This window comes from Eleutherodactylus coqui, chromosome 3, assembly GCF_035609145.1.
Source record: "Eleutherodactylus coqui strain aEleCoq1 chromosome 3, aEleCoq1.hap1, whole genome shotgun sequence".
In the NCBI taxonomy this organism is placed as follows: domain Eukaryota; kingdom Metazoa; phylum Chordata; class Amphibia; order Anura; family Eleutherodactylidae; genus Eleutherodactylus; species Eleutherodactylus coqui.
In genome coordinates, this window is record NC_089839.1 from 78,268,904 (window position 1) to 78,285,160 (window position 16,257).

Consider the following 16,257-nt stretch of genomic DNA (forward strand, 5'->3'; position numbering starts at 1 on the left):
AACATAAGAGCACGATCAGGGCTCGTAAAAAGGATCTCCCTGTCCCTAAACATTTTATTGAGAAGGGACATGGTATATCCCAGCTTAAATATAGGGTAATTGATCATGTGCCTATTAACATCAGGAGGGGGTGATTGTATACATCTTCTGGAAAAGAAGGAAGCGAAGCAGATACACGATCTTGACACGCTGACTCCTAATGGTCTCAACACTAAATACAATATCTTCCCTTTTATATAGGATTTTTTTTTTTTTTTTAGCGCACCTAGCAAAAAAAAAACTTAGCAAAAAGCTAACAATGTGGATTTTGTTGCCTTCAGCGTCTGCGTCACTGTTTATGTATATCTTCTTATGTATTATTATATGTTGTATATTCATGAACAGTTTTTATTAATGGATATTTTTCCTGATGTCTCCACAGGTTCGTATGAATCCGGGTGGATTGCTCTCCTGTTATCCCATGCGATATGCTGAAAATTGGGAATATTCTCCTGTGAGAGAGAGATCTCTCTCACTCTGCACCCTGCTCCCCTCTGCCGCCCCGCGCAGCCCCCCCCCCCCCCCCCGAATCTTCAGGGACGAGCCAGCAGGTACTCGAAAAAGGTGATGCTCTCTCGAGTAAATCGCCTTAATGAGTATGCTCACTCATCTCCAATTATTACTAACAGAGGCCATTGGAGGGCAAGCTATGCATATACAGTGCTGATGTGTTGCAATGGATTATAATTATGGGTACCATATTCATTGATGATATAGACCTAGTTAGAAGGCTCTGCGTCTTGACATTATATATACGCTCATGAGAGGGGTTTCCTATGAGCTTTGTGGCTCATATGTGACATGAATGGTGAGAGAGGTGACCCCGAACTCTCACACCAGGTCTGTGATCTTGTGCATGCACAGTAGATTGAAATATCCATAGACGAGACACCTGCTGTTCCCTTGACAATGTTGGGAGTTGATAGCGGATGTTCTTGCGGTCTCTTTTATGATCAGATGCCGGTACAATGCAATGAATAGGGGGCATACCAGCCTAGGCTAATTACACATCTGCACATGCGCAGTGGATTACCTTGGACGCCGGAAAGCGGTTGCATGGCGGCATGAGGAGGAGAAGAGCAGTCCAGACTGGAGGAGGCGAGAGGCATCTATGTCAGGGGTTTTATGTTGTCTATAATAGTATGTGATGATTTGTGATAGGTGCACTATGCTTTATAACATGGAATATCTGATGTTCAGTGAGCTGGACAAAGTCGAAATGTCGCTGTATTTTTCGATTGTGAGCAAATAAAGACACATCCCCTTGGATGTTTGGACATTCTGCACAGAGATGAGCAAGTATACTCGCTAAGGCACATTACTCAAGCGAATAGTGCCTTAGCCGAGTATCTCCCCGCTCGTCTCTAAAGATTCGGGGGCCGGCGGGGGTCCGGGGAGCGGCGGGGGAGAGCGGGGAGGAACGGAGGGAAGATCTCTCCCCCCCCCCCCCCCGCTTTCCCCGCAACTCACCTGTCACCCGCGCCGCCCCCCCCTCTTTAGAGACGAGCGGGGAGATACTCGGCTAAGGCACTATTCGCTCGAGTAATGTGCCTTAGTGAGTATACTCGCTCACCTCTAGTCAGGAAGAGTATTTCTTCTCCTCAGGACTCCTTCACACTGGCAATCGTGATTCTGCTGCCAGAAAATCGCAATTCTTCTGTTCAGGCGATTTTCTCGCATTAAAAGTCAGTAGGCGTTTGCATAGTAGCTTGTTCGCAGGGAAACGTTTTTTTTGTTTTCTTTTTCCACATGCCTCCCGGGTGTCGATCCGGATAAGCAAATTTCCCTTTTTTCTTTCTGTGCCCACCCCCAAATTTATTAGAATTTATATTAAAAAAAAGTCGGTAGGAGTTTCTAATGTTAAAAACGCATCGCACGAAAATCTCATGTTCGTGCATTATAAAAAAACGAGGCTCCATAGGAAAACATGGGATAGAAAAAAAATACCACAAAAAGCAGAAAGATAGGACATGCTGCCATTTTTTAAACTCTACATGGCATGAGTGAGAACATCGCAAATGGTAATTAAACTGTTGAAAATCATTGGTTTCATAATGCTGCATTTTCACTCACTCTCACATCGTGCGATATTATCGCAAGTGTAAAGGCGCCTTTGGGAGAGCACCTAGTAGGTGTGAGGAGATTTATAAGGCCATGTATGGGAAATATGTAAATAGGAAGATGGAACAATACCTCTGCAGCGCCACCTATTGGAAGGTAGAAAAAGGTCTGACATTGACTTGCAGGAATGCTGCCTTCCAATAGGTGGTGCTGTAGAGCCATTGTTCCATCTTCCCATTTAGACATTTTAATCACAAGCAACGGTAACACACAGGAGTCCAATTAGTCATACGTTTTCAGTGGGAATAACAGAGAAATGGTACAATATAAACTTCTATGATTCTCCAGGATTGTTATTTTATGAGGAATATAAATATTGATAGGTTCTCTTATAGCGTATATATAGAGAAAATGCATAAAAATATAGATATACTGCATTGCTTCTCTTGTAGTGATCCTCGCTCACAACCAGTATTCCAGCGCAGAACTGCATTCACAGGTCTGTAGGCTTCAGAGCACTGAAATCTCCCATAATGCATGGCTGACTCACAGTCCCTACATTAGGGCTTATTCACAGGAACGTATATCGGCTGCCGTTTTAACGGCCAGCCGATATACGCCATCATCTGAGCTGTCTTCCCCCTTCTCTCCCCTTCGCCGGCTTTCTGCCGCTCTCATCCCCTCCAGCTGTTTGCAATGGGAGGGGGCGATACAGGGGCTCCGCCCAGTCCCATTTTTGGCTGTGGACAAGGGGCAGGGAGGGGGGGGCTTAGCTCCGCAAGCACCCTCTCCCATTGCAAACAGCTGGAGGGGAGGAGAGAGGCAGAAAGCCAGTGAGGGGGAGGGAAGGGGATAGACAGGTCAGATGGTAGGGTATATCGTCCGGCCGTGAAAACGGCAGCCAATATACGCTCCTGTGAATAATTAGACACTGTACAGGGAGGATATGCTCCAAAGGTGACATCTGACATGCATTTTTCAGTGTTGATTCCACCTCTAAGGCCAGATTCACACAGACGTACTTGCATGCACACAATTTGAATACACAGCCATTGATTTCAAAGGGCTCATTCACATGCGCATATTTCCTGTGCATTTCAGTTGCACAAAAAAAAACATGCTCTACTTTCCTGAGCACTTGTGCACCAAAAGTCCCTACAGAAGTCAATGGGGATGTGCAGATGTGCACGTAATGCAATGCTAGGAGATGTGTGAAACACTGCATAATTGAGCTATACTCATTAGGGAGCCATTTCAATGGCTGGGATGCAGTTTTTTTTTCCAAAGCCATTTTTTATGTTATATAGTTTGAATACCATGTCATAGATATATTATTGATTGACAGCTGAGAGCTGCCTCTGACTGGTCACAGTGATCAGCCAATCAGAGGCAGCACTCACTCACCCATTCATGAATTCATGAATGGGTGAGGGCTGTGACCAATCAGAGGCAGCCCATTCAGCAGGCGGGGATTTTAAATCCCCACCTGTTGAATACTACAGAAAGCAGTTCAGGAGAAGAGTCGGCTGGACGCGGCTGAACTCCGGCAGCTGCAAAAAGGTGAGTATATATTTTTTTTACATATACATTTTTAAAATTTTTTACACTTTTTTGCATGGTTTTCAGGGAAGGGCTTATATTTTAAGCCCTTCCCCGAAAATTAATACAGTGCTTGCCGGCAACCCATGGCTTTCAATGGAGCCGGCTGTATTGCCAGCTCCATTGACTTCAATGGGAGAACATTGTTCTTCTCTGCCACAGCTGTTACAATCTTTAGTATATGTTCTCAATGGGGTTGGCGCTGCTGCCGCCGGCCCAGTGAGCGCATATACAAGGACACCGATTTGCGCATAACGCAGTTACATGCGTTCTGCGAATCGTTGTGTCATGTAATTATCGGCACATCCACATAAAAAACGGCCATGTGCCCGATCCCATTGCTAAGCATTGGGTCTATATATCTGCAGATCACAAGCGTGTCTGCAAATCGGACCAAAAAACGCACGTGTGACTGAGCCCTGAGGATGAGGATCTACCCTTCCCCGCATGTAGCAGATACCACATGCGGCAGAGATCTGGCAGCATCTATCTTCAAGCCTCTTTTTTCAAATTCCTGCGCTCTGGCACGCGATTTGAAAAGCCGGCGAAGATCTTCCCCTTATTCAGGCATATCTACGCTCCGTGCAGACGAGTGTGGTTGCACCTACGGCAGTCTGAATGAGCCTTAACTGGTCCTAAGTACTGTGTGTACTGCAGGTATTTCATTACTTGCAGGTGCCCAATGATTCCCTATGGGCACAGATCGCACGAGTGGGAGACTCGCGCAGATTTTTTAAAATGCATTTTCCCCGAGGACATGAGCCCTTAGAAATGGTGGCTAAATCTAATATTAAAATAATTGTTCAAACTTACGCAAAGTAACTTTGTGTGGAGTGATGAGACATACGAAATGTAGATCTGCAACCGCATTAAATGCAGCTCTGCGGAAAGAGAAAGCAGCAAAGTATTAGGAGCTGTACATAACGATAAGTGCAGCGGTCAGGTCCTAGCTGTGTGCGGCTTCCCAGTGACTCTCTACTACTCCTAGAGGAGGCAAACTGTATGCATACAGTAACCGATTGAACACAGCATATTGTAGTATGGGCTATAACACTAAAATCCTGTGTATGCCTCCATGTGAAATCGAGTACCTAGGTGCAAAAAAGGCAAGAGTCACAGATTCCATGAGAAAGAACATTATGCCTACAACATGTGCAACATTCCATTCTCAGGCTTGTGGTTCAGAACATTTCTGCAGCTTTTAAACTGCTGATTATGGTAAGTCCATGGAACCAGGACTTTGGCTTCTGCGCACAAAATTGTGCATTTCAGAAGTATTGCTGGCATTAACCCTTTCCAATCCACTGTCTGACCTCTGAAGACATTACGATTTAAGGCTGTACAGCTCTGATGTTAAAAGACATCCGACAGGGTTCTCTTACTGTATATTGCCAGCCTCTCTGCTGTCGGAGCCTATCCAACGTGTCACCTCATGCAGTACTGGCTTTAGCCAGCATATAGCGCTGTTGTATAACAGCAGAAAAAGAGTAAGCCCCCTAGGAAAACCAGGATACAAATTGGATTGGAAAGGGTTAAAGGGGTATGCCGGTTGTCTTGTTAATTTTCAAAAATTGCAGAAATGAAAGGTATCCCCAAAAAGCGTTGCTCTGCTATTGGTCAGCAATTCAGTACTGAGAGCTGAATAGAAAAAAGATGCCCCTGCTCATTTCTGTTAAGGAAGCCCGGCCTGTAGTACTGCACTGCCTACAGGACGTATCCAGAGACAACCTGGAAATATACACTTCTGAAGTGCCAGGAGAAGGTGATGGTTTTTAGAGCTACAAACACAATTGTGTCTGTCTCTAAATAACATTTGACCATTCCTTTAACAGCAACTTTGCATAACTGGAATACATTGTAATTTCTGAGGGTATAGTATGCACTACTATTGATTATTGATATGTCCAAACTCATGAGGCCTTAAAGGGCCACTCCAAGTAAACCTATTATCATTTCTCTGCTACACAATTGCCATGCAGAGCATATTGAGGCAAATAACAAACTTACCAACCACCATATTGATGTGATGACATCTCCACTCCGGTACCTCCCTGTAACTTGCTGAATCCTCTAGTAGAGCACAAGTCACTACTTCTATTCATTCCTATAGGGCCGGTGTCACAGTGGCGTGTGACAAAGACCGGTGTTGTCTGCGCTCGGGCAACGTGTTTAGACTGCATGATTCTCGTTGAGAATTTTGCCGTTCTCGTTCGCTAATTGTTCATATTCCTATGTGAAACACTGAACAATCAGTGCTTAAACTGCCCAACGAGTGCACAACACGGCGCCGATTTTTATGCCAGCTGAAACTGAACGACGAGTGAGAACCGCATGATTGTCGTCTGTCATTCAGTCGTTGGCTCACATTAAAACTGAGCGATTATTGCTCAATTTCGCTCGTTTGAGCAATAATTGGATCTCATAGGAAGGAATAGAAAACGCCACTTCCGCTCCACACAACTGATGCTGGAAGGTTCAACTAGTCACGACGAAGGTCATGCAGGACAATGGGGGACAGGAGCAAAGTCGATATCACATCAATGTAGCAATCGGTCAGTATGTTGGCTGTCTCAATATTCTTTCTATCAACTGCACTATGGAGGAATGATAAAAAGTTTTCCTGGGGTTTCCTTTAAAGTCCTAATTTAAAATCTAACATTTCTCTGTGTCCCACATCCATGCCAAGATATCATTGTCATGGAGTAATAAAATGTAGTGGATCACCAATTTTATATGTGAATAGACCAATATGGAAACTTACAAGGGGAGTGCTGATAAGTATTAAGCCTTACCCCCCAAAAAAATTGAGTTAGGAAGCTGTAAACTGCAGGGTGTACTTGTCTATTTTTCTATATCCAATGATGCAAAAATCAACAACCTGTGATTTTAATTTAGCTTTTTTTTCTGGCCCAAAGTGAACATGGCAGCATCTCCAAAGACGTTCAGTAGGACCATAATCAGGACCATAATCAAGTTCCTGCTTCTACAAGGGAAAGCTGCAAAGCAGATCCATGATGAAATGTCACAGACTTTGGGTGACAGTTGCCCTTCATATGCAAAGTTAAACGTTGGGTTGTAAATTTTAAAACGGACCATTTTGGTGTTGAAAGTGAGAAACCAGTGGAAGGCCTGTCTCCGTCTCCTTGCCTGTAAATGTGAAAGCCACCAATGACATGATCATGGAGGACTGCATCAGCCAAAAGTACTGCTACATATCCGAGGATATCATGTAAGAGTTGGTGCCATTATCCACAACCACTTGGGAACGAGAAAGCTTACAGCCAAGTGGATCCCAAGAGGAGACGTGTGGAGGCATTGGTGGCTGTTTTGGAGCATTTTTCAAGAAATGAGTCAGATTTCCTGGACAAACTGGTGATGAGCCTTGAATCTACTGTTATGATCCAGAGACAAAGGAACACTCTAATGAATGGAGGCACTGTGGTTCCCCAGGCCAAAAACGTTATGTGTGCAAGTTCAGCACAGAAACAAATGGCAACCATTTTTGGGGATAAGAAGGGAGCTCTGCTCGTGGACTACCTCCCACAGGGTTCAACCATCAATACAACATATTACTGTTTGTTATTGACAAAGCTGAGGTTAAATATGAAGAAAAAACATTGAGGAAAGCTCTCCAAAGGTGTCATCTTGTTGCATGACAATGCCCCGTCACACACAGCAGGTGCCAGTATTGCAAAAATGACCTCCTTAGGCTTTCAACTGATGCCCCATTCCACCCTATTCGCCCGACCTGGCTCCGTCTGACTACCATCTGTTCCCCAATCTCAAAAAACACCTGAAGGTACAACAGTTTGGGAGTGTATTGGAGGTAAGTAATGCTGCAAATGAGTGGTTTGACCAGCAGTTGGAAGAATTCTATTTGCCGCGACTTAAAAAGCTGCAGGAGAGACGTCATAAGTGCATTGACATCCTGGGGGAATATGTAGAATAGTGCATCAGTTTCAGCTTCCAAGCTCCATTTTTTCTGGGTAAGGTTCAATACTTATCAGCACCCCTTTGCATAATTCAAGATATCTTAAAGGTGTCATCACCACAACCCAATTCCTATAAATGCTGCAACCCTAGTGTTCACCTCATTGCCATAGGTCCAGCGGCAGCAACCTGTGGGGATCAGATGGTGTCACCAGGGAAGTTGCAGGTACATATTTACCCCATGTAATGCTGCATGACAAATGTAGTATTACAGTACTAGTATTGTGCCAAGTTTTTGATCATTCCATATATTAGTATGCATCACAATTACCTATTGCAATATTGCAGCAGTAAATCTGGGAATACATGAGTTAACCTTAAGAGCCGCTCTCATGTCACTGGAAAATGCATGATATTTACATATGAATTATATTGACAATGTTCGCTTTTTCCAAGAAGACTAAACTTCAAAATAAAATGTGATTTAATAAATGATGGAAAGACGCGCTCTAAATGCGATGCAAAAGTAAACATTACAACAGATGTTCCTCTCTGAGGCCTCGCAATATGCAGAAGCAGAACAATGCACTCTGTTAAGTGTGTACACATGGAGATTACAAAAAAGGTGAATTATGAGACGCTGTAGAGAATTAGGTGAAGATATATAGTACCGTGCAAAAGTTTTAAGCAGGTGCGCAAAACAATGCTGCAAAGTAAGAAAGCTTTCAAAAACAGAAGTGCTAATAGTTTACTTTTGTTAATTAACAACATGCCAAGCGAATTAACAAAAAAAGAGATCTAAATCACATCAATATTTGGTGTGACCAGCCTTTGTCTTTAAAACAACATTGGTTCTTCTAGGTACACTTGCACACAGTTTTTGAAGGAAATAGGAAGGGAGGTTGTTCCAGCATCTTTGAATACTAAGCACAGGTCTTCTGTGGATGTAGTCTTGCTCAAATCCTTCTGTCTCTTTATGTAATCCCAGACTGGATGATGATGTTGAGATCAGGTATCTGTGGGGCTGTATTATCACTTCCAGGACTCCTTGTTCTTCTTTATGCTGAAGATAGTTCTTAATGTGTAGGAAGGATGTTTGGGTTGTAATCCTGCTGCAGAATAAATTTGGAGCTAGCCAGAGGCCTCCCTAATGGTATTACATGATGGATAAGTAGTTGTCTGTATTTCTCAGCATTAAGGACATCATTACTCCTGACTAGAGATGAGCGAACGTACTCGGTAAGGCCGATTTCGCAATCGAGCACCGCGATTTTTGAGTACTTCACTACTCGGGTGAAAAGTACTCGGGGGCGCTGTGGGTGAGCAGGGGGTTGCAGAGGGGAGTGGGGAGGAGAGTGAGAGAGAGCTCCCACCTGTTCCGCGCTGCTACCCCCCGCTCCACCACGCCGCGCCCCGCCCCACAGCACCCCCGGGTACTTTTCACCCGAGTAGTGAAGTACTTGAAAATCGCGGTGCTTGATTGCAAAATCGGCCTTACCGAGTACATTCACTCATCTCTACTCCTGACCAAATACCCAACTCAATTTGATGAAACGCAGCCACAAATTTGCAAGGCACCTTCACGTTTCCCTGTTCGCTGCAGACACTGATTATTGTACCGCTCTCCACCATGCTTCACTGCTGCCTGCAGACACTCATTATTGTACCGCTCTCCACTATGCTTCACTGCTGCTTGCATACACTCATTATTGTACTCCTCTCCACCATGCTTCACTGCTGCTTGCAGACACTCATTATTGTACCGCTGTTCACCGTGCTTCACTGCTGCCTGCAGACACTTATTATTGTACCGCTGTTCACCGTGCTTCACTGCTGCCTGCAGACACTCATTATTGTACCACTCTCCACCATGCTTCACTGCTGCCTGCAGACACTCATTATTGTACCGCTCTCCACCATGCTTCACTGCTGCCTGCAGACACTCATTATTGTACCGCTGTTCACCGTGCTTCACTGCTGCCTGCAGACACTCATTATTGTACCACTCTCCACCATGCTTCACTGCTGCCTGCAGACACTCATTATTGTACCGCTCTCCACCATGCTTCACTGCTGCCTGCAGACACTCATTATTGTACCGCTCTCCACCATGTTTCACTGCTGCCTGCAGACACTCATTATTGTACCACTCTCCACCATGCTTCACTGCTGCCTGCAGACACTCATTATTGTACCGCTGTCCACCATGCTTCACTGCTGCCTGCAGACACTCATTATTGTACTGCTCTCCACCATGCTTCACTGCTGCCTGCAGACACTCATTATTGTACCGCTGTCCACCGTGCTTCACTGCTGCCTGCAGACACTCATTATTGTACCGCTCTCCACCATGCTTCACTGCTGCCTGCAGACACTCATTATTGTACCGCTCTCCACCATGCTTCACTGCTGCCTGCAGACACTCATTATTGTACCACTCTCCACCATGCTTCACTGCTGCCTGCAGACACTCATTATTGTACCGCTGTCCACCATGCTTCACTGCTGCCTGCAGACACTCATTATTGTACTGCTCTCCACCATGCTTCACTGCTGCCTGCAGACACTCATTATTGTACCGCTGTCCACCGTGCTTCACTGCTGCCTGCAGACACTCATTATTGTACCGCTCTCCACCATGCTTCACTGCTGCCTGCAGACACTCATTATTGTACCGCTGTCCACCGTGCTTCACTGCTGCCTGCAGACACTCATTATTGTACCGCTCTCCACCATGCTTCACTGCTGCCTGCAGACACTCATTATTGTACCGCTCTCCACCATGCTTCACTGCTGCCTGCAGACACTCATTATTGTACCACTCTCCACCATGCTTCACTGCTGCCTGCAGACACTCATTATTGTACCGCTGTCCACCATGCTTCACTGCTGCCTGCAGACACTCATTATTGTACTGCTCTCCACCATGCTTCACTGCTGCCTGCAGACACTCATTATTGTACCGCTGTCCACCGTGCTTCACTGCTGCCTGCAGACACTCATTATTGTACCGCTCTCCACCATGCTTCACTGCTGCCTGCAGACACTCATTATTGTACCGCTGTCCACCGTGCTTCACTGTACCCAGTTTTAAGTTTTTAACTTAAATAGAAACTACTGTTTCTGTTAAGTTAATGACTGTATTTCAACCTACATATGAAAATCATGATCATTATCACCTGTTTGGTCTAATTGGTTAATTGTACACTTGACTATAATCCTACAAAATCTCTGACGTTCTGCAGGTGTACCTAGACAAGAGGACATCCTTCCTGACTAAATTTTTTATTTTAACAGCTGTTGATAGATCTTGCAAGGAATGTAATTTAAAATGGTGACTGAATATGAAATGACTTGAAATTAAAAAGCAAGCGGAAAAATGCAGCTTATCATAAGAGGGCGCTTAGACATTGGATGGTTCTGCTTACCATGCTTCTTTTTATGGCTGCATACTTTTTCATGTGCAATACCAATTATATAGGTTGACAAATCATAAAAAATGCATTATAGGACTGATGACTACCAAGGCAGCTTCCCATAGGGTAAAAGATGAACCTGTGGTGCCATTTTCAGTTGTGCTTGCAATTATAGCTGAAAACTAACTATGGGGTGTAGAAAGCAAATGTAAGAGTGGGCAGCCATCCTAGGCTAAGCTTGCCCGTTTCCCCAGTGTGTGCAGTGTTCTGGTTCCTCCTGTACCTGCTGCTTATTGCGTGGTGTCTGGAGAGCAGCGGGAGCTAGTAGGGAAAGATGCTCCAACTCTCGGCACAGTGGAGTCAGTGGCCGCTCGGCATCCAATTTCTTTGACAACAAGATGCCAGGTTGTCTTTTGTACAGAGGCCTGGCTGGCCAAGTGGGCAGAGCTCATGAGAAGGAGGGGTAACTTAGGAGCTGTGTACATCTTCTAAAGAAGATATATAATGAAGGAGTTAAATCGGCCCTAATGATTACAGCTAGGGGCATTAAATTCTATCCATTCAGTCGTGTACGACTCTTGGATACTCTGTAGGCCAGTCTTCTCCATGCTTCTCTATTCTCTACGGCTACTTTTGATTGCTTGATGTCCATTCCCATGCTCTTCTTGATGATGTCCAGCCAGCATGTCTTTTGTCTTCTCTGTTTTCTTTTACCACTGACCATCCAAGTAGTATCTCTTCTACCAGCGAATTTATCCGTGTCCAAAGTAAGTCCATCTCTGTCTCGTGATCTTACATTCTAGGGACACCTCTGAGTCCATACGGTCCAGGACAGCTTTGTTGCTGACCCTAGCAGTCCAGGGAATTCGCAGAAGCTTTCTCCAAGACCACAACTCAAAAGCATCAATTTTTCTTCTGTCTGCTATCCTCAATGTCCGCGTCTCACAGTCATATGCTGCTGTGATTAAACCTTCGTTTGATAGTGACTGAGACATCCTTGCACTTCCACATTGGGTCCATGCTCATCATGGCCGTAAGCCCCAGTGCTCATCAACACTTTATCTCACCTGTTGAGCTACCACTTTGATTGATGAGGATCCAAGGAATACGAAACTATTAACAACTTTGATTTCTTCATTATTGAACTTTCTGTGGACTTCCTTGTTGGCGACAGTCATGATCTTAGTCATCTTGATATTTGGATGAAGTCCCATCTCATTTTCTTCTTTTTGCTTCAGAATCAGCATCTTCAGATGCTTCGCTACAAGCATTACCATTATGCTATAGGTTAGGGTTTAGCACCTAAGATGTTTGCATATTTTACATACATCAACTTCGACATAACTAAAGCTGAAACCAGGCACAGACAAGAAAAGCAGCTGTTTATAATGTCACTAATTTCCTCTATGAGGGACAAAGGTGCATTGCAATTGCCCCCCTAAAGCCAGTTTCACACTGTCTGATGCAAATAGCAAAAAAAGCACCTGTCGGCTACACATGGGGCATTAAAACAATCTGCCCCAGGAATACATTTATTGGGCATTCCTATGTAGTAAAGTGAAGGTATATCACTAGGATATGACAAAAATTTATGATAGGTGGTGGTCCGATCTCTGGGACCCACACGGGTTGTGATAATGAAGGGGTCATGGCAGTGGTGTAGTGCTTCATCCCCTTTTAAGTTTTGCATGGTCAAGAGCGCTGCTGTGCAGGAACTGCAGCATGTTCACATTCAAGTGAATGTGTAATATAGAAGTATAGTACCCATGAACTGAAAACAGTGATGTCTCATAAAAAATACAGTAAATAAATCATTTGTCTCACCTCATGATCTCTTTGATGCTCTGTAAGGAAAATTCATCTTTTGACACAAAAAGATGTAAAAATAAGGTGTTCAATGGCTGAAAGATACAAAATGTGTTATAAATAAGACAGTGACAGATAAGATGGCCCTATACAGCATCTGTATTCATTTCTTAAGCAACAAACCAGTAAAAAGCAATAAGGGGCATATATAAAAAGTGTTATTTCATGGACAGGTTCATGTCTGCAAAATCGGACAATATTTTAGTAATTTCTAGAAAGTTCATAAAGAATGTCAACGTAATAATTCGGGTTATGTACTGCACTTTAGACAGCCTTCTTACAAGGAGTGACTCCTCTGACCTGGTGTAGGGAGTTGGAGAATTTGCTGGTACAATGGCGGTCATGAGGAAAACATGCAAAAAAATACTGGTCCAATGCTTTATACATAGTTAGTGCCCCCCGATTTAGGAGTGAACACCTGGGCTCAACTTCTTTTTTATCTGCATCAAAATACTCACCACTGATACCCAGAATAATCTCAAGAATGGGGGTGCTGTGTCCCCCTCTTCTTATCACTGCGGGCTTACTGCACCCACCGCACTGACGTGGAGATTGAATGGAGCAGTGGTTGTGCATGTGCGGCATCACTCAATGCATTCAATGGGGCTGAGAGAAATAGCTGAGTACAAGCGCTCAGTTATCTCTGGCAGTACCATTGGTGATGAATAGAGCAGCGCTGCGCATGTGTGATCCCCTCACTGTGGGGGATGCAGTGATCCTGCAGTGAGGAGGAGAGGGGGACACGGGACCCCCATTCTCAGGATCATTGGGTTCTTAGCAGTGAGACCCCCACTGATCAGATTTTTATCAGCTATCCTATGGATAAGTGATAGAAGTCAATTGTGAGACAATCCCTTTAATATTAGTAATTATAGCTTTGCACTCTGCAAAAAAAATTAAGGATCATTCCTATGTGGGTTTTTACTACGGTCATTATAATGTAATAAGATAGGAATTTACTCATCATCAGATTGTATATTAAGGTTAAAGAGGAATTGTTTTATCATTTAGGGCTGATCTTTTTGCACATTTGGACTTGGCAATTGTTACAATTCTCAGAATTTAATGAATTGTAACACTACAGTGTAAGCCAAAACATTTTTGCTATAAATATAAGGAATCTTCTCTGAGACGATCCCTAAAATCCGTATTGGAGAGTAGTCTTTTAGAGGAGTAGTCTTCTCAAAGAAGATAGAATGTATGAGATATGGTGGAACTGAAAATCACAGGAAATCTGGTATGGATAAGCGGGCGGTCTTTTCAAAGCAGCTGTCTTTTGGAGAGGTTTTCATGTATACTTACAGTATATGCAGTACTGTGCAAATGTTTTAGGCCTCCCTCACACAGCTGCCTTTTACCGCGATTAACGCCGCGCTTTCAACACTGCTTAACGCAGTATATAACGCTTCCATTGTTTCCAATGGAAGCCGCTCAGCAGACGATCAATCTCAGCACCTTTCAGCGCCGCAATTTTTTTGAGCAAAGTCTGTTCTACTTTTGAGTGTTTAGCGCTCCTCATCAATGATGAGGAGTGCTAAGAACCGGCTTACAGCAATGCATGTGTGAGGGGGGCCTTAGGCAGAAGTTGAAAAATGCTGCAAAGTAAGAATTTTTTTCTAAAGTAGAAGGCAGAGTCTGATTGTGAGACATTTTTCCATTTCATTTTTTTAAAAATTTTCTCATTTAGAAATTGATGGCAGCAATACATCTCACAAATGTTGTGCCAGGGCCATGTCTGCCATTGTGTAGCATTCACTTTACTTTTTACAACAGTCTGTAAATGTCTGGGAAGTGAGGAGATCAGTTGCTGGAGTTTTGGGAGAGGAATGTTGCCCCAGTCTTGTCTGATTGTAGGATTCTCGCTGCTCAACAATCCTGGGTTGTGTTTGCCGGATTTTGCGTTTCATAATGTGCCAAATGTTTTCAAGTGGTGAAAGGTCTGGACTGCAGGCGGCCAGTTCAGCATCCGGACTCTTCTTCTGCATGGTCATGCTGTTGTGGTAGATGCAGTATGTGGTTTAGCATTGTCTTGCTGAAATATGCAAGGCCTTTCCTGAAAGAGACGTCTGGATGGGAGTATATGTTGTTCTAAAACCTCTATATACTGCTCAGCATTGATGGTGTCTTTCAGGATGTGTAAGCTGCCCATGCCATAGGCACTAATGCAACCCCATACCATCAGAGATGAAGGCTTTTGAACTATGCGCTGATAACAAGCTCGAAGGTCCCTCTCCTTTTGAGTCTGCAGGACACGGCATCCATGGTTTCCAAAAAAAATTTAAAATTTTGATTCATCTGACCACAAAACAGTTTCCATTTTGGCTCAGTCCATTTTAAATAGGTTTTGGCCCAGAGAAGATGCTGCGTTTCTGGATTGCGTTGATAAATTGCTTCTTTTTTGCATGATAAAATCACAGAAAGGAAATATATACAGACAAAAAATATCACAGAAAATAGCCATATACTTACTGATATACACATAGGCATATATACAGATGTATATACACCACTTAACCCTCAACAGACAGACAGACTGCTAAACGGAGGAGCAAGTAAGACATGTGCTGGACACTGATGAACAACCACTCACAAACCCTCCTTATACTGGTGGTGGGGGGGGGGGGGCTGCTTAGTGCTTATTCCAGCACAAATGATTAAATACAGGGTCTCAGGCCACATGGTACATGGATTTCACCATGCAGGCTTACAACCTATTGCTGTCGTTTATTCGTTCAGTCGCTTCTGCCTCTTTGTGACCTCGTGGACTAGCCCACACCAGAGCTTCCTGTCGGCTGTCACCACCCCCAACTCCACCAAGGTCCAGTCCGTCACCTGGAGGATATCATCCATCCATCTTGCCCTTGGTCGGCCCCTCTTCTTTTTGCCTTCCAGTTTCCCCAACATCAGCATCTTCTCCAAGGTATCCTGTCTTCTCATTATGTGGCCAAAGTACTTTAGTTTTGCCTTTAATATCCTTCCCTCCAGTGAGCAGTCTGGCTTTATTTCCTGGAGTATGGACTGGTTTGACCTTCTTGCGGTCCAAGGCACTCTCAGCATCTTCCTCCAACACTGCAGTTCTATTTTCCTTTGCTCAGCCTTCCTTTTGGTCCAGCTCTCACATCCATAGGTTACTATGGGGAATACCACTGCTTTAACTATGTGGACCTTCGTTGTCAGTGTGATGTCTCTGCTCTTAACGATTTTATTGAGATTGGTCATTGTTCTCCTCCCAAGAAGTAAGAGTCTTTTGATTTCCTGGCTGCAGTCCGCGTCTGCAGTAATCTTTGTGCCTAGATATATGAAGTCTGTCACTGCCTCCACGTTTTCTCCCTCTACTTGCCAGTTG

The 16,257-nt window shown here is 44.1% G+C and overlaps 1 protein-coding gene across 3 annotated transcripts in view; it reads right to left on the reverse strand.

Annotated features, from left to right (window-relative positions):
* CFAP61 (cilia and flagella associated protein 61) overlaps positions 1–16,257 on the reverse strand; it is a 332,916-nt gene that overhangs the window by 296,035 nt on the left and 20,624 nt on the right. For all 3 annotated transcript variants that reach the window (XM_066595763.1, XM_066595760.1, XM_066595761.1), the window contains exons 4-5: positions 12,870–12,946; positions 4,513–4,580 (exon numbers count right to left, since the gene is read on the reverse strand). In XM_066595763.1, the coding sequence (XP_066451860.1) occupies positions 4,513–4,580; positions 12,870–12,946 (145 nt within the window). The remainder of the gene's footprint in view (positions 1–4,512; positions 4,581–12,869; positions 12,947–16,257) is intronic.